General features: G+C 39.3%; 1 protein-coding gene across 11 annotated transcripts in view; it reads right to left on the bottom strand.

Annotated features, from left to right (window-relative positions):
* Nucleotides 1-4,122: 4,122 nt before the first annotated feature.
* LOC127452968 (histone-lysine N-methyltransferase ASH1L-like) overlaps nt 4,123-27,299 on the bottom strand; it is a 28,772-nt gene continuing 5,595 nt past the window's right edge. The window contains exons 3-17 of one of the 11 annotated variants that reach the window (XM_051718902.1): nt 22,755-26,304; nt 18,607-19,207; nt 18,376-18,527; nt 17,571-17,644; nt 16,983-17,025; nt 15,918-16,020; nt 15,688-15,790; nt 15,151-15,218; nt 14,807-14,982; nt 10,121-10,258; nt 9,964-10,018; nt 7,398-7,512; nt 6,214-6,463; nt 5,293-5,419; nt 4,123-5,193 (exon numbers count right to left, since the gene is read on the bottom strand). In XM_051718902.1, coding sequence (XP_051574862.1) covers nt 6,356-6,463; nt 7,398-7,512; nt 9,964-10,018; nt 10,121-10,258; nt 14,807-14,982; nt 15,151-15,218; nt 15,688-15,790; nt 15,918-16,020; nt 16,983-17,025; nt 17,571-17,644; nt 18,376-18,527; nt 18,607-19,207; nt 22,755-26,304 — 5,286 coding nt within the window. In that variant the 3' untranslated portion in view covers nt 4,123-5,193; nt 5,293-5,419; nt 6,214-6,355. Of the gene's footprint in view, nt 5,194-5,292; nt 5,420-6,213; nt 6,464-7,397; nt 7,513-9,963; nt 10,019-10,120; nt 10,259-12,451; nt 12,568-14,806; nt 14,983-15,150; nt 15,219-15,687; nt 15,791-15,917; nt 16,023-16,044; nt 16,279-16,982; nt 17,026-17,570; nt 17,645-18,375; nt 18,528-18,606; nt 19,208-22,754; nt 27,295-27,299 lie in introns of those variants that run through there. The other 10 variants (XM_051718903.1, XM_051718901.1, XM_051718907.1 and 7 more) reach the window with 10 other exon arrangements.

Raw genomic sequence — 27,299 nt, forward strand, 5'->3', positions numbered from 1 at the left:
GCGAGAAGATTGTGTATTTCGGCTTGTTACACCGGCGCGTCTTCGGACGGAAATGTGTAAGACAGAACACTGTTGAAACGGGATGGCCGACGTGCAAATTGGATCGTATAAACACGTTCAATTGTTTTTAGCACCCAGTCGGAAGTGCCCGTAAGGCCTCCCCATGTGTCTGCGTAATGGGACAGAGGGCAATTTGGTTTGTTCATTGTGTGATATAATGCGCTGCTCACCATTGGGAAGTGGTTGTGCATAATGTGTAGGTACTGAAGTGGAGAAGAGCTCTTTACTGAAAAAGTGTGAGGGTCTCGTGCATGTACAATGAGTGCTGTACTCTTTTTGAAATCTTTGTATGTTCATTACATGATATAATGTGCAGCTCACCATTGGGAAGCGGTTGTGCATAATGTATGGGCTTTGAAGTGGAAAAGCTCTCTAGAAGCTCTAGATTGAAAAAGTGTGAGAGTCTCGTGCATGTACAACAAGTGCTGTACTCTTTTTTTGCAATCTTTGTATGTTCATTACATGATAAAATCACCATCTCCACCACCAAAATCACCGTTCACCATTGGGAAGCGGTTGTGCATAATGTGTGGGCTTTGAAGTGGGTAAGAAATTTATTGAAAAAGTGCAAGCGTCTCGTGCATGTGCATCTAGCGCTGTACTCTTTTTTACTATCTTTATTGCATGATTAAATGTGACACAGAAAAAACAAATTTAACAACATTTTGAACAACAATATTCCTTTCCTGACAAACAGCAGTGGGGAAGAGGGGAACAGCATTGTGTATCAGGAGCACTTTTGCTGCACGGGTCTTGCGCTGAGGCGCCTGCCTTCATTTGTGCAGTGACTTTCGTTTTCGAAGCTCTTTGAACATCTCTGGATCATAGCCTTGCTTGTCCATTTGTTTGAGGACCTTAGGTTGGAAAACTTGGAGCACCGCCATCGCGTGGAGTGCTGAACCAGTTTAAAATAAACACTTACGGAACAACATTTTTAAAAAGACGCAAACAGTGACGCAATGTCAATGCCTCTTTGTTTTATGTGTGTGTGTGTGTGTGTGTGTGTGTGTGTGTGTGTGTGTGTGTGTGTGTGTGTATGTGTATATATATATATATATATATATATATATATATATATATATATAGTGGCAGGACGAATGAGGCACAGACAGACAATTCTCAAGTGCACGGTCCCACAAGGGTGTGTTTTATTGTGATTGTGGCAATAGTGAGAAGTTTAAGACTTAATAGTGTGAGGTGTCTTCGGTGCAGGGGCGGGGTGAGCGTGCCACGATGTCTGTGTCCGTGAGTCTCGTGCGTAGTGAAGCTTTTCCCGGAGTACGCGCCGTGATCGGCGCTCACTCGTCGCTGGAGCCTGGAATTTAAAAGAGACAGAGAAGAGGATTAGTGACATTCTCTGGAGTCATCGCTTACCGTCTTCCTCTTCCTCCGGTGTTTAAATCCTCTCCAGCTGACTGATCACAGGTGAGGCCGATCAGCGTCTGCGTTCCAGGATTTATTGGATAATGGGCTCCAATTCCAGGGCGACGCTGAAGCGCACGGGATACTCGCCCCTATATATATATATATATATATATATATATATATATATATATATATATATATGTACACACACACAATATCACAATAGCTTATAAGGATACAAAACTCCTGCCGAAGTGCTGTGGGGAATCAGGATGCTGAAGTGGCCAATTCACCATGCAGGAACACTGCAGGGGAGCGGAGAGTCTTCTCGTTGCCATGAAGATCCCACCTGCTGACTCGTGTATGTCAACGGTGTAGTAGTAGAAGGCTTCTAGACGAGAGATGAATCGCTGTCTTGAAGGAATAAAATTCTGAGGAATGGTGGTTGCGCGCCTGCTTTTATACCGGACAGCTTCACATCTAAAAGGCTTAAACACCATAGCCAATCCTGGTGTTATTGTAGAAAGATTTCAACTAGGTCATGTAGAAGGATACTCTCATATGCGTTGGCTTAGTGACGCAATGTCAAGTGTACTGAGTCTTAAGGGAACTAGTAGCTTGATATCAGACATTTAAAAAGAAACAACAGAAAATGGCAGAGAGATTTTTTGAAAGCTTCTTACAAATTTTTAAAGGAGATTCCCAATTAATTTCTTATGTTTTTACAGCAGAATTATTATTTTTTTTTTTTTTATACTATGGTAGGACAATTTGGGCGGAAACTATGCTATATGGTGATTTTTCTAAGGGCTGTGCCCACTGTTGTCACAGAATGGGGTGTTTTAAGGAAGGATCCATGCGAAGATGACATCAATGGGATTTTATTTAAAATAAAAAAAACAAACAAAATATAAAACTCTCACGAGGGAGAAAAGAACACCAACAAAATCAACTGAAATAAATACACGAATATCTGAACAGACTGGGAAGAAAACCAACCAACGAGCGAAGACAATCCAGCACAGGCCAGCACACACGAGGAGCTAATAAAGGTAGAGCAATCAAACAAGCAAACGAGGGACAGGTGACACCAATAAACTAATAATGAACAGACAATGAGGTGGGGTGTGATGCAAGACTGAGAGACACAAGGCAAAACAGAAACTAAAAAAAGCCACACGCTGTCACAGACACAACACCAGAATGACACGAGCGCATATTGCCAGAGACAAAGGCAACGTGCTCATGCTAAATGACAGACACGACGGGACATTTGTGCGAGGGTTCGGCCACAAATAAACAGGCATCAAGACCGAAGCGGCCAAACCCCAGCACAACATGACAACGGATCACGACCCAGATGCACAGCACAAATCGAGCGAAACGCAAAGCACGCCCGAGGTCGCTAGAGACAAACACAAAACAATTGACACGAGTGCATACCGCAAGAATGACATAAGGGCAATGCACTCATGTTAATAACAAACAAGACAAGAGAATGCATGACAGTGCCAAAAGGACGAGCCATGCACTCTCACATAGACTAGACAAGACTCTAAACAAGAGTGTCAGAGCTCAGCCACAAAGACCACAAAACAAAATCAACATGATGTAAGTGGCTGAACTCTGACATTTGGAAAACCAAACATGACATAAGACCAAACAGAACAAGCACAAACACAGAACAGACAGAAAATAGGGATAGAAGGGCAGGGAACCAGGACGGAGTCAGCGGGACAGACCAGGGAGGAACCGGCAGGACAAACCAGGGCAGAGCCGGCAAGAAAGACCAGGGTGGGGCCGGCGGAACCAACCAAGGGTGGGAGGGTGAAAACAGGATGGAGCCGGCAGAACAGGCCAGATTGGAGCCGGCAGGACAGACCAGAGCGGAGCCAGCAGGACCAACCCAGGGTGGGAGGGAGGGGAAAACAGGACAGGGAATCCAGACCAAGGCCAGAGTCTGGTGGCCAAGGTGGAAGTTCTAAGGCCCGGTCCGGACGAAGCGCCCAGGGAAGACACTTCAGGAGTGGGTCAGGATCAGGTGGCCAAGTGGGAAGTCTCTGAAGAGGATCAGAGTCCGGCGGCCAGGGATGAGGCCTCAACAGGGAAAACAGTACAGACACACAAAGCAGGGCAGGCAGGGTAATGACCGCAGGGGAGAGTTCAGGAGCGGCCACAGGGAACTGTCAGTGACAGCGGGGAGCTGGACAGGCTCTTCGACAGCCTCAGGAAAGATAACTCTGCTTAAATCTCTGCGCTCTTAAAGGCACCTCCGCTTAAAAGGGCACCTTTACAATTGTGAAGGGCACCTTTAGATTTGTGAACGAAAGGGGCAGGGGCTTGCGCCCGTGTAGCCCTCGTTCTGTGCACATCAGTGCAGGTGATAATCAAGATCTAAAATATGCAGGGTCTATATTGTTATCTTCGTGTTAATATTATATACACTAGGGAGTACCATTTTCCCCTCTGAAACATTTTCAAAATGTTAATGAAATCACTATTGTTCATTAGATAGGAGCCTCTATCTTAAGTTCACTGATACACATTTAGTTGTATTATACAACTTTGGATTATGATGCACTACTCATGGGTTTGGATTTATTCGTCTCTTTGTCTTACCACAAGTAATAGGTTTCTTCAAGCATAATAATATATAAACAATTAAACCTATCAAGATAAAAAGCAGAATGTGCCAAGTATTGTCTTATTTTTATTAGTTAACTGATGCGGTTGGTTTAATTAATTTGCTAAGCTTTAAGCTCTACTTAATGAGCTTCCATCAACAACTAGTTTTTTAGTATAGCATAGCCATAATATTCTGTTTTATAAACAGCTATTACACATTATTAAGCAATAAAAAGTATGTCACGCATAAATACTCCAAAAAGTCTGATGTTTTACAAGCTTTGAATGTCCCATTTAAAAGTAGACATGCTTTGCATTGAGGCACCATAAAAACTATCCATAAAAATAAAATTATTATTAAAGAATAAACAAAAGAAATTAACAACCATTTAAGACTGTAAATATAGTTTCTTTAAACCATAACAAACATAATTCTGCTAAATATTCATTATGTACAATATACAATAAACAATATAAAATATTTCTGTGAATCTCAAAGCTATAAAGAATACTGCTTCAAATCAATGTATTACAAAACATCACTAGCACAAGACAGCTTTGCACAAACTGGTATTAAATTTCCTTTAACATGAATTACTGTTCTAAAATGACTATAAACATACACATTTCCTTATATTAAGGCTGCATCATGAACCCCTTTCATGCACTATTGCTTACTTAATAGTTATAACCCACCCAACACTAAACACAAAAAAGACAGTAGACCACATTTCTGTTCATGGTGTTCACAACTGTTTAGTCAGCGAAGCCTCTTTTAAGAAGTGGAGTCCATTTTCTTGTGAAAGGTATTCTGATGTAAGTGTGTTGAATGATTTAAAACAGTAAGTGCATGTCCATTCCTTTGACCCAAAGCAGCTCTTCCGCTTTGTTTCCATGGTTTCCTGCATTCCATACAACATGTTCATCTTCAGTCTATAACATTTAAAGATGCGAAGAATTGCATGTTGTTCAGGTTTCGCATACAAGGATCTGGGGTCTTTGAATTGTTTTCATCATGTCTCCTGCCCCTTCACTTGATTTTTATTTCCCTGAGAGAAAAAAGTGTGTTTTCAACTAATCAAGTTGTCAAGCGTTAACCCAGTCCATGCTTACAAATGGCATTTCCAGGAGTGCTGTATTAACCTACCGAGGAGAAACAAAATTATAGATATAGTACAAGAAAGAGTACCTTACAAACTTACATGCTCAAATATAAATCAAGAACTCTTAAGGCATATTTACATTTAGTCACTTCATGCATCTGGATCGACTGTTTTGCTATCCGATTGAGTACACACATTCTATTTCCACTTGTCCACATAAATGTGCATCAACAAAACAGATACAGTATAAATCCAACCTTCCATTCCTGCAGGATGCACAAATATAGCGTAGTTTATTTCTGTGATGATGCTAGTGGCAGGTAGCACAATTTTGCTATGATTTCACTGATCGCTTTGTTTCTATAAGTTTGAGGGAGATTTTTTTTTTTTTTTTTTATGCTCTCTTCCCCAATATGGCAATTAGTGTTTGAGGTTTGAGGTCACTCTATCCATGTATCTCATCCATGATTGCTTGCTCATGTTTGGATTACAGGGTTTGGGAGGAGTACATTTACGTACGTGTTTTGAAAATAGATATTACATCGTTACATTTGGCAGAGTCACACCTTGCATGAGTCTCAAACCTCCTCCTGAGTTTGGAAGGGATTTAAACTGGGTCTTTTCATGTTCGGATAGCTACAGTATCTAATCAGTAAAACCGCATGAAATGACCAAGTATAAATACCCCTTTAGGAACTGACACATTAAATAAAAACTTTCAATAATGAAAATGTCGTACGACTTTTAGTGAGGGAAAAACAAAATGCTTTAATCCATGCAGTGGCCTTATATTATTATATAATTTGTGCCAAGGAAGTGTGTTCCACCTAGATCTGACTGCCCACTCCAACACAAGGAAACTACTGGCTGAGACTTGTGTTACATGGTTAAAAATAATTACTGATATACGTATGTTTTGGTTAGCCTTGCGATTCCACTGACGCTGCATGTTGTCTGCAATGAAACACTACAGAATAAGTTTTTTTAATTAAGTTGTGTATCAGTCTGTGTGTGGTGATTGTGTGCATACTGTTTTTTGGATGTTGAAGCAGAGTTTTACCTGTGCAGTGCATCTGTGAGAGCAACATACAGCAGGTCTTTCGTATCGAAGAGCATTATCTGCCCTCTGGAAGGCCCATCATGCCTCTGTATTTTGGCATAGCCATGCCCTGTCAGAGGACACAGGTGTGGTGTTCTGCCTCTCAGAGGAAGTTGCCAGTTTGAGTTAAGGCCTCCTGATGAGCACTATAGTACACTTCCCTCAGCTGCCTTACATTACGACCCACTGAGGACTCACAGCCATAGTATTTCTGATAAAACACAAAACATAATGACAATATGAAATGTTGAAGAGATAGTTCACCCAAAAATGACAATTCTGTCACCATTCACTCACTCTCATGTTGTTTCAACCCTGTCTGACTTTATTTTTTTCGTGGAGCACAAAAGGAGATGTTACCCTCACTCACCATTCATTTCCTTGTATCTTTTTTCCATACAGTGAATGTCAATGGTGACTGAGGCTAACATTCAACCCTAAAATCTCCTTTTGTGCTCCACTGAAGAAAGAAAGGCAATTGGGTTTGGGACAATATAAGTGTGAGTAAAGAATGACAATTCCTTTTATGAACTATCTGCATGTGCTTGCCAAAACATCAGCATCTTTTCTTTTTAGGGAGGATGGTGAGGTGTAGTGGTTACAAACGTGGCACTCATGACCTTAGACAATGAAAATAGACACTATATAATGACCAAAGGCATCTATCTAGCACATGTTTACATGGACCAACAATTAAAAAAAAAAAAAGAAAACGGTATGGGAGAACATGTTCTGTGTAAGTGGATCCTAAGTCAATCTAAAGCTTAGAATGGATTGTCGGGGACTGTAAGTGTAGGTCAGTGTCTTATGTCCATTGATATGTAAAAATATCAAACAATATTTTGACTTCTAAAGCCACTTTTTGTAATTCTATTCAATAATATACCCATCTGCAACAATAATGTATTTTTTTTTTCAATTATTTAGATTTTTTTTTTTTTCAATTAAATTGGTTCATTAATCAGCATGTCATGTAATAAATTTAACTAATCATATTCTATTCTGTTCTATTGTAAATATTGAATAATTTGTGGATGTTTCACGGTCAGCATGAAGTACAACTGAGACAGCCCAGAAATTAAACCCATGTCAGGTGTTGAATAACATCTAACAGTGTGAGTCCTTGATTACTGTATCAAACTGACCTCAGCACATTGGAACACCCTGAGCATGTCTGAGTGAAAGGCATCCAGGCTCTCATAATGCCCTGAGATGAGCTGCTTCTGCAATGTACTGAGATCAACAGGAGCTGAGACAGACCTGGAAGAGAAAACATGCAAATCAAATCTTGTTTTTTCGTTCTTTCTTTTCTTTACAGCAAGCTTGGAATTTTAAAAGAATAGTTCACTAAAACATTTACAGTTCTCACCCTCACGTTGTTCCAAATCCAAATGACTTTGTTCCATGGAACACAAAAGGCAAAATGTTAGAGACTAACAGCCTTAAGGCCGATTTTCCTTCTGCATCGAACCTACACTGTAGACTGACGTGCACCTCTCCAAAAGTATAACAGCGCGTCACGTTAACGCAGACCACAAAAATTGTGATTGGTCCAATTTGTAAACAGAGACCATCCACCAAAATGACAAGAAGAAAACTGAGGTAGCGGCACATTTTCTCTAATATTATTTTAAGATCTATGCTTTGTATCCGGTGATCAGTGATCGTGTCACACTGTAGTTGGACTCCTTTTGTTTTTCGGGGACGTCTGCTGTTTTTGTATTCTGTTTGTTTTTTTTATGAAGTTACAAGCGAAAATGCGACAAAAAGACATTGTTTACAGCTTATAAACTCTGTGCTTTTTTCCCCGGGGCTTTTACTCATTATACTGTATATTAGGTATGTGAGTGACACAGTATTTGTTTTATTTTACACAAGACCTTTCTGATCTGTATGATGTTTTGTCGGTATGTTTGACAGTTTGGTGTACAGTAATTAATCATTTTTGATAATTATGAAAACGGAACACTTCTAATTTGTCAGCAAATTAAACAGCACCTATTCACATCTGGCTATGTTGCCTAATTTCATTGTAAAGTCCAACTTCTAAGCTTTAAAACGACACCAATTTTGTGTGTGTGTGTGGGGGGGGGCGGAGATGGGTTTCAGCATGGAACGTCAAAGAATGCCAAAAAATGTATTTCTTATTATTTAAGCGACTCAATAGTAAGTATACAGTTTATGACTGATTTATTTTCAATCTGCATGGCAGGCAACATGTACAATAATAATATGTACCTAAATACAGCATACGTTGAACTCGTTTTTAATGCTACAATAATTTACTAAATACTTTTGAATGTATAATTTTATTATTTTGTATAATTAAGGCATTTTCTTAATATACTAGCACTTGACTGTGTACTCACAAAATAACACAAGAGACACATCAACGCAAAACTCTAAATGCGAACCACCACATTGGCCTCATATGCGGAGCCTAATACTGGCACCACACTTGCAGACTCCAGTCAACGAAATTTTTTTCGAGATCTCTGACTTTTCAGTCTGAGGTATGTCACATTTCCTGACACGAAATGGTGGAGGGGTGACACATAACGACTCACCGCAACTAATCCCTTTCACATCTCGCCAAAAGAACAAAAGGCATACTACGTGAGCACAAACAAATGCAATAGAGTGATTGAAGTCGTTTTCAGACATGTAGCTATATTTGTTCTGAAACAGGGGCTAAAATAGTTACAATGTTGCATTTTCTTTATAGAAATATAAAGTTCGGTTCGCTTTCACAAGGTTTTATTTTAAACGGAACAAAACTGGAAGATTTACGTTGTGGTTATTTTTATCCATCATTAGTTGCTTTAGCATTCATTCTGCATTGAAAAGTACCTGTTCTCATGGTCACGAGCTCGCTCAATCTCTCTCAAGCAGTCTGTGGCAGCTATACAAAAGAGAGAAGTGATCGTGAAGATGGAGTAACTTTACCTTGTGAAAGTGCATGATTGTTTATTTATCCAATCGAGGCTTATCGTTGAATGCAAGTCCATATGCAGCTTTCAGTGAGTAAAGAAACGCATCCAATAAAAAGAGACTGTTGTGGCTTTTAGTGCAGGAAGAAAGGTAGAAAAAAAGCTTGGTGACAGAATCTGAGTGCAATGAAAACTTTCACATCAGCTTGATGTCTTGTCTGATCTTCAGTTAAAGAAGAAGTTCATTAGTCACTTGACGAGAACACAAGACCCTGCCTCACTTACAGAACGATTTTTTCAAACAAGCCGGATGTGTTTTTTTAGTCTTTGAAGCCATTAACTCAGCAGGGAGTCCCGATGGTCAAGTGATTAACTCCGGCTGAGAGACACTAGTACGCGCTCTGTCTCTCTCCGCCTGGCTGGTGATTATAATAATGAAGCTAACACCTGAAAATAATTGGAAAAATCAGCTAGTGAGATACTAGCTTAAGGCGTAGGTATGATGCGGAAGTATAAATCGGCCTTTAGACACCATTCACTTTCCTTGCATGGAAAAAGAGCAGTGTCAACATTCTTCAAAATTTCTCCATTTGTGTTCCAACAAAAAAAAAAGTTTTAAAGTCTGGATTTGGAATGATATGAGGGTGAGTAAACAAGACAACATAATTTTTATTTTTCAGTGAACTATCCCTTTAAGAGCACTATGCAGTATCTCTAATCAGAACTGTGAACAGAGCAGTGTAAAAAGATGCTGAACAAACATACACATTAAAAAACAAACCTCTTTCTGGAACACAGATTCAGCAGAGGAGCGGCGAGGGTTTGTCCAGATGACCCTGACAAGACAAATGATGGAAATTAAGATCAGCTGTGCTGGTTGTTAGACTGTGCCACAGCCTTCTGCACCATGTCTTGATTAATAAAGTCAACAGATGTACCCTTGTAACTGACAATGACATCATATATCTCCTGGAGTGTTTGCGTGAGGTTTCTGCACTGTACAGTTCTTCTCTCCTCTTCTCTCTCTCCACAGAGTCCGTTCTCAGACTGTGGACACGATGGAGTCAGGCACTGGTCTGTAATGTGCAGAACACACATCTACTTACACAAAAAATATTGCGTTGGCATGACACGTCACACATGAAAAATGCATAGCCACAGCCAAGGGCTAGATCATCCCAGAAAAATCAATTCTGTCTTCATTTACCACTCATGTTGTTCCATCCAAACCCCCATGACTTACTTTCTTCTGTGGAAAAAAAAAAAAAAGAGGTCTTTGGCAGAATGTCACCATTCACTTTCACTGTTTGGAAAAAAGATGCAATGAAAGTAAATGGTGACTGAGACTACCATTCTTCCTAACATCTCATTTTATGTTCCCTGGAAGAAAGAAAGTCTTATGGAACAACATGAAGGTGAGTAAATCATGACAGATTTGTCATTTTTGGGTGAACTAACACCTTAATTCAATGCTCCAGTTACAGTAAAGTACTCTAATCTATGTCTCTCATACTCTGCTTTGTGTATTTTAAATGCAATAATTGGAATGCACTTTACAGTTTTTCTGAATTGATAAAACACTAAACCCCATTCTCATCAAATAATCAGTGGCCTAAACCCATTTGTCAAATCAATCACTCTTTTTGCAAAACTCTAAACACATTCTTACTCACTACAACACATTTTGCACTGTGATGCACTTCTGTTGCAAAACGGTAAACACGGGCAGAAAAAGTTAAACACAACTACAACACCATTGTCATCCTTTACACACAATGACTCAAAACTGTTCACACTTGTTTCTAATGATGTGAAAACGTGATGCTGAGGCAGAATGAATCTCGCATTGACTTTGATTTCGCAGTTGCATAACATTTTTGAGTGAGTGTACTGTAATGTGTTTTTCATTTAGATTGTTCTGTGTGGGCTTGCAGTTGGACTACTGTATTTTTACAGTATTCAAGTGCTGAATATACAGACATTCAATACTTTATTACAGTACTTGCAGTACTTACAGTATACAGTATATTCACTGTACTACTGTAAGTTGTGATTACTATACTTTTTTGACAGTAATTGCAAAATGCGCTTACTATACACGGATCAGCCACAACATTAAAACCACCTGCCTAATATTGTTTAGGTCCCCCACGTGCCGCCAAAACAGCTCCAACCCACATCTCAGAATAACATTCTGAGATGATATTCTTCTCACTACAATTGTACAGAGCAGTTATCTGAGTTAGCGTAGATTTTGTCAGTTTGAACCAGTCTGGCCATTCTCCGTTGACCTCTCTCATCAACAAGGCATTTCCGTCCACAGAATTGCCCCTCACTGGATGTTTTTGGTTTTTGGCACCATTCGGAGTAAATTCTAGAGGCTGTTGTGTGTGAAAATCCCAGGAGATCATCAGTTACAGAAATACTCAAACCAGCCCATCTGGCACCAACAATCATCCATGCGATTATCTAATTGGCCAATCGTGTGGCAGCGGTGCAGTGCTTAAAATAATGCAGATACAGGTCAGGATCTTCAGTTAATGTTCACATCAACCGTCAGAATGGGAAAAAATGTGATCTCAGTGATTTGGACCGTGGCATGATTGTTGGTGCCAGACGGGCTGGTTTGAGTATTTCTGTAACTGCTGATCTCCTGGGATTTTCACGCACAACAGTCTCTAGAATTTACTCCGAATGGTGTCAAAAGCAAAAAACATCCAGTGAGCGGCAGTTCTGTGGATGGAAATGCCTTGTTGATGAGAGAGGTCAACAGAGACTGGCCAGAATGGCTCGAACTGACAAAGTCTACAGTAACTCAGATAACCACTCTGTGCAATTGTGGTGAGAAGAATATCATCTCAGAATACTATTCTGAGATGCGGGTTGGCGCTGTTTAGGCGGCACGATGGGAACCTACACAATATTAGGCAGGTGGATTTAATGTTGTGGCTGATCAATTTATACAATATTTTTTTTTTTAACAAAATTCTGTAACTACATGCCCTGGATGCTGTGTTCTCCGTTTTTTGATGTAGTGTCTAATGAATGCTCTGTAGTGTTCATATTGACTTGCTGTGTGTATGATCTGAAAGCATTGTGAAAGCACAGAGGTAAAGGTTTTGAGGCGATTGTGTGATTTTGCCAGAAGGGTTTTGTGAATATAGTTTGAAGATTCTGTTTCGTGTTTAAAGTTGTGAGAAAGTGGGTTTCAAGAAATGTGTTTTAGCAATTCAAAAAAACTGTAATACACTTTTTCCATGAACTCATACAGTAGCCTGTATGTGCCAACCGCGCTAGCCGTTAACCACATGTCCTCCTTTGCCCTTTTGACTAATGAGTGGAAATAGATTTGAGGTGGTTTTGGGAGCTGGTCCAGAGTTATGGCCTGCTGAGCGTGAAGGAGAGGAGAGGAGAGGACAGGACAGGAGAAAAGAGCAGAGAGGAGAGACTTAGCTGATGCCATGTTCTTCAAAAAGAAACTGCTTCAGGTCATACCAAATGCTATAAATAGATTGTCCCAATTAATATAAATGTCCTTTAGAACATGCACCAGTACAGAGACTTAGGTTATCGTATACTTTGCAGCCAAGCAAATTCACTTTAGGGATCATATAATGAGGAATCAAATTTTTCTTGATCTTTTGAGGTAAGAGAGTTCATTGTACTATTAAAACATATTGTAACTTGAACTTGTATCTTTCTCTCTTTTGCTGAATTGAAGCAACCTGTGCTTGGTTAAAATGTTGTACATTATTTCATATAAAAATCACGTTGAAATATGTGTATCAAATGTGATACAACAGGCTTTTGAGGTATATCTCTCAATCATCATTCCATTCCATTCATGTCCAACACAACACAAACATATCATCTGTCATTACAAAGATATATTTGTTTTACATTACAACATCATCTTACTATAACCTCCTGACACCCAGCAAAAAAGTTTTTCAATTTAACTTTTTAAATGTCAATATTTTTTATTTGATGTGCTGAATTTTAATCTCATACAATTCTATAGACCAAGGAGAGGAAGTTGTCATAGCCAAACTCCCAAACATGGAGTGCAATTAAGAAACCCCAAAATGTACTACTGTGGTCTGTATGGGCTAAGAAAAACTTAAATAGCAAAAGTCCCATACAAAAATGAATTGCTGGGTCTCAGGAGGATAATGATCTTTAAAGGGATAGTTCACCCAAAAATGAAAATTCTCTCATCATTTACTCACCCTCATGTCTTCCCAGATGTGTATGACTTTCTTTCTTCAGCAGAACACAATCAAAGATTTGTAGAAGAATATCTCAGCTCTGTAGTTCCAAACAATGCAAGTGAATGGTCACCACAATTTCGTAGCTCCAAAAATCACACAGAGGAAACATAAAAGTAATCCATAAGACTCCCGTGGTTAAATCTATATCTTCAGAAGCAATATAATAGGTGTGGATGAGAAACAGATAAAGATTTAAGTCATTTTTTGACTCTAAAGCTCCACTTTCACTTTTACATCTGAAAGTGAAAGTTAAAGTGGAGATTTAGTGTAAAAATTTACTTAAATATTGTTCTGTTTCTAACCCACACCTGTCATTTCACCTCTGAATTTATGAACTCAAATACTGGAGTCATAGGGATTACTTTTATGTTTTCTTAATGTGATTTTTGGAGCTACAAAGTTCTGATCACCACTCACTTGCATAGTATGGACCTATAGAGCTTGGATATTTTTCTAAAAATCTTTGTTTGTGTTCTGCTGAAGAAAGAAAGTCATACACATCTGGGATGGCATGAGCGTGAGTAAATGATGAGAGAATATACATTTTTTGGGGTGAACTATCCCTTTAAAGCCTGATGTTTTAACATTTACATATTATTATTTTAGATTTTGTCTATAGAAAAAAATTTATATATATATATATATATATATATATATATACACACACACACATACAGTACTGTGCAAAAGCACTTATGAAAAATGTTGCATAGTGAGGATGTCTTAAAAAATAATGACTTAAATAGTTTTCATTTATCACTTAATGTCATACAAAGTCCAGTAAACATAAAAAAGCTAAATAAATTTTCGGTGTGACCACCTTTGCATTTAAAACAGCACCAATTCTCCTAGAGACACCTGGACACAGTTTTTCTTGGTTGTTGGCAGATAGGATGTTCCAAGCTTCTTGGAGAATTCGGCACAGTTCTTCTATCTATTTAAGCTGTCTCAATTGCTTCTGTCTCTTCATGTAATCTCAGATTGACACGATGTTCAGTGGGGGGCTCTGTTGGGGTCATGCCATCTGTTTTAGGGCTCCCTGTTCTTCTATTCTAATCTTTTCTATTTGCAAAAGTAATGTTTGGGAATGTAACATTTATATTTCCTATTGACACACTAAAGTTGAAGATATAAATAACCATCTTAAGACAAATGCTTTTGTGAAGCATCTTATGTTCCTAAAACTTTTGCACAGTACTGTATATATATATATATCTATATATATGTTCATGTATTATTTCATATGCCAGGCTTTATAGGGTTAAGAGCTAAGAACAATGTGACAATATTGACAGAAATTATACACACACACACACACACACACACACATTACAGCTACACACACTGCTGGACCTGACTTGGTGCTGGTGTTGACTCCAAGAACTCCTTTATGAGATTGGCTTCTCCCTCCATCTTTCTTGTTTTCTTTCTCTTGCTCTCTCACTCCCTCCCTCAGGAGCAATGCCTGTCTCTCTCTTATTTTCTCATAGTTTCTCACCAGAAAAATGCCATGTTCCAAGATGAAACTCCTATCAGGGGCATAACGCAAATAAAAGATGCTACAAAAAATGTAATAAATATATGACAATGAAAAATGTGATTATGTAAAAATAAGAAAGCATAAAAAGTGCCATAAATCATAAAGAGGGAAAGAGCAATAGGGAAGGTTTTTATTATCGCTGTGTATGTGTTCTTGCCTCTCCTCACACGACAAGGGCATCATCAGGAGAGGGGAGGGGATATTTTCAGCATCACTGCCTCTCTCCTGCAAATGAAGTCATTCGTAATGTGATGAAATAGACAATGCACATTACACTAAGACAGTGTTTACAGTTAGTTTTAACACCTGTGTCAGGTGATCTGATTACAAGTGTTCAGCACTAAATACAGGTGTAAATGGGGTTCAAACATTGTATGATCGGATTATTCAGACCACATTCAGAGGTTGGCAGAAACACATATAAAATTTTTTTTTGTTTTGGTCCTTTATCATGCAGTGACACTTTAACGTACGTGATGTATTTAGTCACAAAATCAAAGACCCTTCTCTTGAAATCCAACCACACATAGTCACAGGAGATGCATTTGAGATACATGTTACAACCATGTCTAAACAGCGATTTGTCTCACTTCACCACTCATACGGAACAAGGCCTAATTCACAATTATGTAATCATATTCATGCAAGTTGAAATTGAACAAGGAGTTAAGCTGCATCTAAATGTGCCTCATACCTGCTGTTTGAGAGGGTCAGAATGTTGGGGAATATTATTATCAAGGTCTGATTGACTGATTTCCTCTCCAACCTCCTCTGAAGGTAGTCTACAGCTGTCATTTCTGAGTTGAAGAAAAACAAAACGAAATAATGTTTACTCATCAAATTATAACTTAGAGAATTATCTCTGCTTTCAACACAGTGTTAAGATGTTTTGCCCAGTCAGTGTGCTTGTGTAAGTGTGTTTACCTATTAAGGCTGTCAGCAATGCAGTCCTGAGGAACACTGTCCTTATGATGTGTACAGGGACTGTCCTCAGTCTGAGTGAGAGACATTACACCAACAGACCCATCTCAAAGAGACAGAAAGAGAGAAAAAGAAGGACATGCTAATGTATGAGGACAGCTAATCTGTTAACACAACATTCCCTATCTCTATACAGCCAGTTTACAGGCTGTGAAGTTATGTACAATGATACAAAATATTTAACCCCAACAAAGTTTACTCCACAGCACAAACCTCAGCTTAAAGGGATAGTTCACCCAAAAATGAAAATTCGCTCATGATTTACTCACCCTCCAGGCATCCCAGATGTGTGACTTTCTTTCTTCTGCAGAACACAAATTAAGATTTTTAAAAGAATGTTTCATCTCTGTAGGTCCTCACAATGTGTGCCAAAATTTTTAAGCTCCAAAATCCACACAAAGGGAGCATAAAAGTAATCCATACGACTCCAATGGTTAAATACATGTGTTCAGACACAAAATGATAGGTGTGGGTGATAAACAGATCAATATTTAAGTCCTTTTTATCATAAATTCTCCTCTCTGCCCAGTAGGGGGCTATATGCATTCAGACTGTGAATCAACAAAAACAGAAGAAGAAGAATGGGAAAGTGAAACTGAAGTGGAGATTGACTGAGCAGGGAGGAGAATTTATAGTAAAAAAAAATGTTTCTCACCCACACCTATCATATCGCTTCTGAAGTTATGGATTTAACCATTGGAGTCGTCTGGACTACTTTTATGATGCCCTTTTGTGGATTTTGGAGCTTCAAAATTTTGGCACCCATTTACTTGCATTGTTTAGACCTTCAGAGCTGAGATAGTCTTCTAAAAATCTTAATTTGAGTTCAGCAGATGAAAGAAAGGCATGAGGGTGATTAAATGATGAGAGAATTTTAATTTTTCATAGAACACAGCTTTATACATATTTTTCCACAGGGCTACTGTAGGCCTCCCTCACACCCACATGCACAAACACATGCAAATACACACCAACATGTTACAAATATTCCTAGGCAAGTCTACTCACTGGATGTGGCTGTCCTTAGTGGGGCATGTAATATTTTATGAACCTGTAATGGAGCAGAAATTGTGTCACATGTACTCTAAAACAGTGTAAAATAGGAAATATTTAAAGGGATAGTTCACCCAAAAATTTTAAATCTTTCATTATTTACTCACCTTGAGGACATTTAAAACTGGTGATTTTATTTCACGTGAGAACCAATGACACTTACGTGTGTTTGACGTCATTGGTTCACACGTGTCTTGTGACTGATCGGGATGTGCATACATGTGAAATTTAAGAGCTACAACAGAGGGGAAGATTTTCAGTGTATAACACCTTAAATTTCTGTCTTTTCCTCAAACAAGCTTGGCTTCAGAAGTCTTGAAAAATAGAGCACGAGTCATATAGCCAGTTTTATGATACTTCCATGGTGTTTTATCCTTTTTGAAGCACTGGTCACTAAATGCTTTCATGGTATGGAAACAAGCACCTTGAATATTCTGCAAAACAACTGCTTTTGTGATCATCATGCAAGTTTGGAGTAAATGATGACAATATGGGGGGGTGAACTATTCCTTTCAAATGAAAATGTATGGGAAAAAAAACAACCTTTTTGTGTGCGCAGAGCCAATATATGTCATAGGGCAACTGAAAGTCAATCCGTTTCAGCCTCAGATACTTTCCTGGTAAACACATAGGGGTTAAAAATTAATCAATTAAGTCACAATCTATACAGTGATGTTTCTCTCTCTCTCTCTCTCTCTCTTAGGCTATGTTCTGAAGAATATACTAACTTATTAACAAAATACTAAACAGTATACACTATATACTGCCTGATTTTATTATTTTTAAAGTGAAACAGTAAGCATTTTGCAACAATACGTTTCAAACAGTAGTACGCTACTTTGTAGTCACATGGCCTCATCACGTTGCATGAGTGGTGTTCATTTAGCATGGTTTTTTATTATTTTTATTATCCAAACAAATAATGAGTCAAAGAAAGAGGTTAAAAATCATAACTGTAATTACTGCAGTGTGTTTGTTACATTCGAAATGAAAGGTCAAATTGAGTGCATTGCATGGGATCCACTATTCTGTGACGCGTAATACACTGTGTACTGCATATTTTTATGCCATTTGGATATTCTGTCTATATAAAGAAAATCTGCATACAGCAGAAACAGTTAGAGTAGTATGTTAGTATGTAATTTCAAACATAGTCTTAGCCTCTCTTTAATATGCCCCATGCCGATCGAAGAGCGCTACATGCACTTAACCAATACAAATACAATTTTAGGAACTAATTCTCGTTTATTATGGACAGTGAACTTAATGTCATTCTTTCCACAGACTGACTTCAACTTTCACTGACCTCCATATGAACCCCTACACACACATACAGACACAAACTCACCTACGTGTATAGGTGCAGGAAAGAGGCCATGTTCGTGTTCCTCAGGATCATATAGAAGGCACTCTGTGTTTACTGGTGGGGAAAGACTGGGAGGGCTGTGTGGGACATTAGACAGTGAGACAGATGATTTGTCACACTCCTTGTTGAAAGTTCTGTAAATAAAGCCTGCATTAAAACAAATACTCTTAAAACTTGTTTATAAATGCATGAGAGCTTCAAGAGTAAACTCACTCTGCGCTTTTATAGACATCTGAGTAAAGCCCCGCCCACTCATATTTCTTGTCAGGTGGTATGGTAGAGCTCCTCTCTGATTGATTGTGTACAGACACTGATGGATCCTGATAGGGTGAGGATGGACCGAAGTGTGAATCTGAGGGCTCCTGGCTCTCAGCTACATCTTCTCCCCCGTCTACATGCCCTCCATCTTTTCTTTTCTTTCCTTTCCGCTTCTCACCTCTTTTCCCTTTCCTTTGCTTTTCTGGACACTCCGTGACTCTGTGATGTAAAGGTGCAGCTGATAAAGATGGAGAAAAACATGGTGCAGGGTTTTTCCTTGGTCGCCCAGGTCCCCTTCTCTTCACTTTGGGTTCTGGTTTGTTAACTTGTTTCAGCTTACCCTTGGTATGTGTAATCTGTTTAGCACAGTCTGAATGAGAAAGGCTGTTGTGGGGGGCAGTACTAGGGGCAAAGGGGGTGACAAGAGATTTCTGTAAGAGAGTCTGGCTTTTATTGTGTCTTGTCTTTTTTCCTGCTCTCTCTTGTCCTTCAGTAAAAGAGTGACTACCGTGCTGATGGTGGACAGGGAAGAGTTGACTGCCAGGCTGGAAACTCTCTGAAATAAATAAATAAATAATAAAAGTATTTTATTTAGGGGGGAGAGTAAACATGTGAGAATCGTTCATGTTTTGTTTAACAACACATGGCATCATACCTTAAATGTTAATTTTTAAAGCTGCTGTGTTATTTCATGACCTTTCTTCTGCTGAACACAAAGATTTTTGTGAAGAATATTTCAGCTCTGTAGGTCCATACAACGCAAGTGAAAGGTGACCAAAGCTTTCAAGCTCCAAAAAAGCATATAAAGGCATCATAAAAGAAATCCAATCAACTCCAGTGTTTAAATCCATATATTCAGAAGTTAAATGATCAGTGTGGGTGAGAAAAAGATCAATATTTAAGATACATCTTTTTTAACTATCAATCTCCACTTTCACTTTCTTCTTTGTTTGTTTTTGGCGATTCACATTCTTCATGCAAATCACCACCTACTGGGCAGGAAGGATCATTTAAAGCAAAAAATGACTTAAATATTGTTACTGCAATATCTGTTTCTCACCCGCACCTATCATATCAATTCTGAAGACATGGATAGCCACTGGAGTCATATGGGTGACTTTTATGCAGCCTTTATGTGCTTTTTGGAGCTTCAACATTCTGGTATTTGCTTGCATTATGAGGACCTACAGAGCTGAGAAAAATCTTTGTGTTCAGCAGAAGAGAGAAAGTCATACACATCTCGGATGGCTTGAGGGTGAGTAAATGATGAGAGAATTTTCGTTTTTGAGTGAACTATAACTTTAACATAAGCTCTATTGCTCACGTAGGTGTGGATGTTTTTGAGAAGTAACTACTGTAATCCTGACCATGGGAATTATACTGCTAATATACTCTCTCTTACTGCAAATTCCTCTCCTCCACCAGTATTACTAGTTAGATACAACAGTAAATCAATTTCACAGAGCTCCACTGGAGTGCATTCCACAATGAGACAAGCCCTGGGTCCCAGGCACAGCAATTGTGAGATGAAGACAAGGTCTTTGCCCTGTCATTCAGCCCTGCCGCTGAATGCTTGCTCTTTCTCATTCAACCTTTCCAACTCAAACAGAATGGGGTATTTTGGCCACAGGCCGACAGGAGGTCTTTGGCAGAGTCTTAAATGGACATTCTTTGGCAGGAACATGACAAAATAAGCATATAATTCAAAATGGTTAAATGTTTAGCAGAAATCTGGGTGGTTCTCTTTTACAGAAAGACAATTCTGTCTGACTGGGTCTATGGGTAAAGAGCATTAAATTAAAAGTCATAAATTATGACTTTCTCTTACCGTGGAACACAAAAGGAGATGTTTGGTGGATTGTTAGTCTGAATCACCATTCACTTTCAATGTATGGAAAAAAGATGCAATGTACTGTAAGTGAATGGTGACTGAGCTGAGGCTGATATTCCACCTAACATCTCCTTTTGATTTCCGAGGAAGAACGTCTTTTGAGTTTTTACCATTTCTGCTTATATTATATTTTGAGTAAGTTTCTCTTTTGCATTAATTTATAAGGTATACCTTTTTGCATAAAAGGTATACCTTATAAACAGCAAAACTGCAAGCACAAATACAAGCAGACACCATGTAAAATCACATGTCCCTGTGCCACTGCAGAGAGAAGTTCTTCACATGCTGGTGTTTGTTTCTTATCATATGTTACCTGCAATGCTACTTGTGTGTGTTTGCTTCAAACGGTGTTTCTCTTGCAGAGAAAAAAATTGTGAAAGCAGCAACTCTTGTTACTTTTCTTTCAATCTTTTGATTGTTAGGCCTGGGTAGCTCAGCGAGCAAATACACTGACAACCACCCCTAGAGTCGCGAGTTCGAATCCAGGGCGTGCTGAGTGACTCCAGCCAGGTCTCCTAAGCAACCAAATTGGCCACATGGGGTAACCTGCTCGTGGTCACTATAATGTGGTACTCGCTCTCATTGGGGCGTGTGGCGAGTTGTGTGCAGATGCCGCAGAGAATAGCATAAAGGAAAAAAAAAATCTTTTGATTGTTTCACACTTCAGTTTTAGGTTGAAGGACCAATACAGCAATACAGATATTGTTACTGTAAGCAAATGTAAATGTAACTTAGTAATCAATGACATTTTCAGACACTAAACAAATGCACTGGGGTTTTGCTGTTCACTTACACATCACTCCATCTTACAGTAACTTTTGCAACAGTGTTACATAATGTTAATAACATCAATACCAGGATCCTACATAACAAAGCAAATGTGTAACAACATTTAAACACAAGTGAGACCACATACAGTGCCTCCCAGTAGACCACTAAACAGATACTCTGCCAAAGAAAATCTGTTTAAGCAATTATGCACAGAGCAAAATCAAGCCTGCTCCATTTTAGTATGTAACTAGTAAAACAGCAGGTGATAAATTGGACTATAGACTCTAAACCTAGTTCTAAAATATAATTCTAATTTCATTGTTCAAAGACCGTAGTTATTTCTACAAGCATTCCCAAGCATTTTCTGATTTTCTGCTTAGCGCTCGCACTGCTTTTTCCATTGAGCCGTATCCATCTACAGAGCCATACAGATTACAGGAAGTTGCATTATCTGAGGTTGCGACTCCGCCTGTCTTTTTGATGCTGCTAAACCAGATCCTGCAGATGCGTTGCTAGACTTCAGAATCAGATGAACCGCGGTACAAACTACAAACACGTACTAACCAGTATAATGGAGAACTGATATACTCCAAGTCTAAATATGTGTTTTAATGCAAAGAGGAACTTGGTGATAGATTTTTATTAAAATGACTGCTAAAGGCCCCCCATTTGTAACCTAACTGCTTTAAATGGTATATGAAGGATTTCCAATACCTTACAACTGTGCTATTACAAATCCTAAAATAGAATAGGCCAACTTTTTCCATACATGACTTCCATCATAGGGTCTGTTCCAAAACCTAGTGAGCTGCCTTCAGAGGCAGCATTGGCACACTCCTGACGTGAAGGCTGTTCAAAAAAGTAGGTACCTTAATTATGCTGCCATTATTTTGGCTATAATAAGTACCCTTAATTTTCCTTGTGCCAAGCCCCCACCCCCCACCCCAGAAACTTCTGACAACCCCTCCCGATCAGAGACAACCACTTGCCCACCCTAAAGATGAAAATGCGAGAAAAGTGCCATTTGGGCCACGTCCACATAATCCTTTTTTTTTGTGGAAAATTCAGTTTCCTTACGTCATTGTTTTCCAAAGTATGTGGTTATCGAGAGCATTTTCAAAAGTGTCAGTTTTGGGGGGAGAAAAACGCTGTTCTAGAGTGAATGAGACCCATAAACGTAGACAAATTAATGTGTTTTCAAAGGAAAATCTATTAGTGTGAATGTGGCCTTGATGGCATCTGGAGATGCTGCCAATGAAGATCATTCCAAATGGCTCACTTGTGAAGTTCCATAACCATTAGGATGTTGCCTATGAAGGCAGCTGCCTATGATGGCAGGAGGCAGCAATGCAGCTCATTAAGTTTTAAAGCAGACCCATAGTTCGTGGTTTGTTACAATGTGTTTTGTTTATAAACAAAGAATCTTCTCATTCTCTCTTACCTGATGCTCTTTTGTCTCCAGCAGAGCAAGGCTCCTTGATCAGTGTTCTTCCAGGCCTCCTCAAATCTTTTGAAGTACACCGAACTTCACCAGTGCCCCTCTGGACTGTCTGTCGACTGTACGCACTGCTGGTGAGGTTGGGTTTCTTTAGAAAAGTGTGATGGTGGACTGTTCTTTTTAATAGGGGAGGTGATGGAAGGTCTTCATCACTCTCTGGACCTTCTATAGTGTCCTCCTCCTCCTGGTACCCTGACTCAGCTTCTTGGTTTAGGTTGCTGTTACTCTGCTCTAATGGAACACTCTCTCTCCACCTCCATGGCTGCTGATGCTCTGCCCACCTAACCTTTGGTATCGTTCTCAGGTGTGCTGGTCCTATATATGATGGGAGTGAGGTTTTGTGTTTGTCTGCTTTTTTGGTAAGCATTGAGAAAGAGCATGGGGAATTAGAGGACGAAGCCCTTCTGTTTAGATGGTCTTTTCTGAGTCTACTTTGTCCTAGCAAACACTCTATTCCTTCTCTCTCTCTTCCTGTACTAAGACTGTCATCAACAAGTCTTTTATCTCTGCCCTGCTCTCTGTTGTCTTCCCTTTGCCAGCTATTTCTACTGAACCAGTCACTAGAGGGATGAGAAGTTACATTAGAGTATGTTCCCTCTGCCTTCCCTCCACAAAACACAGAGTCACGTCTCAGATACTTGTGCTTTCTTTTATGGAACTTTGTTGGGCTTAAAATAGCAGTTTTGGAGTAGGGGTGCACATAAGAGGCTAAAAAAGGTGAAGAAGGGTAAATAGTTGCAGATGGAGGGTATCCTCTGTAAAGTCCGAAACCAAATGAGGTGGTTGAGAGAGGCATTTTGTAGGGCGGGTAGTAACATCCAGCTCCTGACAGTGGAAACCCAAGTTTGTGTACCACTGGACAATGTGTGACAATATGTTCACTTGGCTCTGAGGGGCACCTGTTGTTTCTTTTAAAATCAGCCATTCCGACATAATGCAGAGAGTCACGGGAAAAGTCAGACTGAGGTGAGTAGTAACCGCTGAAGTTGATTTGAAACATGGCAGGATGGTGAAGGTTTTGAGGCAGACACTGAAGAAAATGAGGGTGACCTTTCCCTTTCATACTCTTACTTCCACCAGTTTTCGCTTCATTCCCTCCCTGAGCGATATGATGCACTATACGAATCTCACTGAGTCTGACCACCAAGTCCTCAATCTCTGCTAGAAAGGCTGGGTCTTGCCTTTTGGCCCTGAGTTGAAGACACTTTCTCTTACATTTGTGTTTATGTCTCCTTATCTTTTCATGGCTCAAGCAGTTATGACCTTTTCTATGGCACTTGTGTTTGAGTAGTTCTTGCTCCATCAATATGGATCGAGCAAGGTGTGCCGTTCTGCAGTCTTGCATCCTAACAGAGCCTAACTGGGTTGTGGCTAGAGGGAGTGGTGTTGATTGCAAGGAGGAATGAGATTTTGATTTTTCTTCAGGCATTCCTTTACCTCTCTGTGAACATGTTACCTTTGGAGCAGAATGTTGACCATACTCACAGTTGCCAGGATAAAGCTTTTTTCGGAAAGAACCAATAGTGGTCGAAGAGGACTTAAGATGTTTAAATGAGTTGGGGGAGCTGCTAACAGCAGGCTGGCTATCAAATGAATGGATTTGTTCCCCAGGAGTGGACCAAGAGTTCAACTTATTTGAAGACTCTGCCATTTTCTGAGGCTTTTGAAGCAGAATTTGTTCAGAGGCTTGGCAAGAATTTTCCCTTTGAGATTTAGGTTTTCGACCTCTCCTCTTTCCTATGTAGATAGTTCCATGTTTGCTCACATTAATTTGTGGACCAAGTTTCCCCCCAAAAGATGATACAAGTGAGGATAAAGAGTGTGTAGCATCTGAAACTGAACCATCTGCATCTCCATCGTTATCTTTCTGAGCAAAATTTGCTTTGCGACATTGTTTTTGCCCTGAAAGAAATTGTGTGAGCACCTGATCCTTCTTCTTCACTTTCATCTTATTGATATTTTTGATAATTGTTTTCATTATCAATCTATTTCTTTTGCTGGACATTGGAGTGTCTTTAGCTTTGAACAAGGATGGTTTAAGATTATCTTCTGCAACCTTCTTCATATATGCTGTGTCTTGTGACACAGAACTCTGTGGCTGAACAGAGAAGGAATGTTTGGGGCAACCTCGTTTTCTTTGCATGGGCTTTGGGAGTTGCATGTCAACCTCTGGGTCAGGGACATGAGAGTGTTCACGTATGGGGATCTTATGAGATTTACATCCCTGAAGAGATTCATCCAACCTGATCATTTTTGGGCGACCCCTTTTCTTGGGCTGTGGCTCAAGAGCTGAGATTTCTGATCTGAGTGATGGATTTTGCAGTTGTTTAGATTTAGGAGTTCGTCCAACTGTTCCTGGTTTGCACTGTGGTGATGATAATGCTTTTGAGGACTTCATGGAAGGTATTTTTTTAAGTTTAAATGTTTGAGATTCTGTTTTACATGCAGTGGAACTAACATTAGTAGTCTTCACCAGATCCATCTTCTCCATTTGGTCTGCCATCTTTGTAATTTGAACAACTTTCTGTTTCTTCGGTGGGTTGGTGTTTTGCTTGGGTTGTAAAGGCTCATCACTTGATGATTTGTCTGTGAAAAGAATGTCAGTTTTAAACTGAGAGTCTGCACAGCTGGTAGTTTGAGAGGAACACTGTTTTTCTTCCTGGTTTGAGCAGTGCCTATTTCTCTTTTTATTCTTGTCAATGATATGCCCCACCTTGCTGCAATCCTTTGGCTGGACATCAGTGGGGATAGTTTGGGCAGGTTCCATGGCCATTTTTCTGGTTTCATATATGTCTCCACTTTCATTATGCTTTTTGTTCCTTCTTCTTCTCTCTGGTAACTCTGGTGTACAAGTGCTATTCTCAGGAGTTGAAGAAACAGCATATTTATCTAAAGCAGGAAGGAGTGATGGTGTTTTGATAGAGGAACTTGGCTGATGCGCTAAATCATTTTCCTTACTCTTTTTATTGTTTACTGTGCTATACGTGTTTTTGGAACCTGCAGAATTTCCATCATGTTTGCCATCCTCTTTCCCATTCACATTCAAAACATTTTCAACATTACTCTCCCTGATTTTGAAAGTTTCCTTTGGAGGGCAGGATTGCTTTAGGGGCAGTAAATCCTCACTACAAGATATTGGAAACAACGTGCATTCACTGTCATTTTCTAGACTGGAAGAAGACTTCTGAGCTTTCAGCGTCATATCCTTTGAACTGAGGGAAGCAGTCATTGTTGCCCCAGGAGGGAGATCTTCACCCTTTTCTCTATGAACATTTAAAACTTGGGTGCCGTCTTGTGGACTGGAGTTTTGTTGTAATGTGGAGGGTGGAGAAGGAGCAGCTGGAGGCGAGTGTGTCTGCTTTAGTGGGGTGGAAGATGTTATCCTGTCGGAAAGGGGTACTTTGCTATCTGTCTGTGGTTGAAATGCATACGAAGGTCCATCTGATGTTAATAATGACTTTGAGTCTCTCTTCCTTGACTGTTTTGATGTAGCCTGTTGGAAAAGAGGACATGTGCTGACCAGAATTTGTCAGGAAATCATTCAAGGGTTTTAGTCATTCAGGTCACTGTAGGATGTCTTGTAAAATTAAGTCAAAGGCAGCATGAACTAGATGTAAATTTGAAGAAATTGCCACACTCATTTGACAGGCTCCATTAACTAATGCCTTTGACTCAATTTCAAAGACATTCTTATCATTATATATCACTCAGAGCCAAGGTAAATTAGGTTTTCATTTCTTCTTATTTAGTACTTTTTGAGTAACCACTCTGTTGCATTACAATGATAGGAGAGAGGTCAGAGTTTTAGAATGGATTTGAGTAAACAAAACATAAGGAGAGAAGGGAGAAGGAAAATCATGGATCGAGGTAGGTGGAAAAAGAGGGATGGAAGGAAAAGGCTGGCAAAACCGAATATGAAACATGACACTTGAACAAAAAGAAACAAATGAAGGACACTGTATTCAAAGAAAGGCACAAAGTAAATGGGAAGAATACATTTAGCAGGCTTTCTCTAACTGTTTGTTGAACCAAAAACCAAAAACAAATGGATAACAGAAAACAGATGATTTCCAACTGCATGTTTCTTTGTGCATGTGTGTGTTTGTGTGTGTGTGTGTGAAAAGGGGGAGTGACTATTACAGAAAGAGAAGAGAGTGAGTAAAAGAGAGAGAGTGCATGAGGCAAAATTAGAGGATGTAAAATTAGATTAAAAGTGTCAAACTGCTGGTGGCTAAAAATGGTCAGATACAGATACAAATAGTAACAAAAATTGGTAACTATATTTTTAAAGAACTTCAAGTGGAAATTGGACATTACACTAAGATTAAGTAAAAATAATCTCCTTCAGCAAAATTTATATAATCTTAAAACCATGGTTATGATCCACTGCATTATTTGAGGGCAATGTACATTTTCTGTCAGACATATGGGTATTTATACATAATCTAACTGTTCATGTACAGAATCATGATGGACACGAAAGAAAGA

The sequence above is a fragment of the Myxocyprinus asiaticus genome, chromosome 15 (assembly GCF_019703515.2).
Source record: "Myxocyprinus asiaticus isolate MX2 ecotype Aquarium Trade chromosome 15, UBuf_Myxa_2, whole genome shotgun sequence".
Classification (NCBI taxonomy): domain Eukaryota; kingdom Metazoa; phylum Chordata; class Actinopteri; order Cypriniformes; family Catostomidae; genus Myxocyprinus; species Myxocyprinus asiaticus.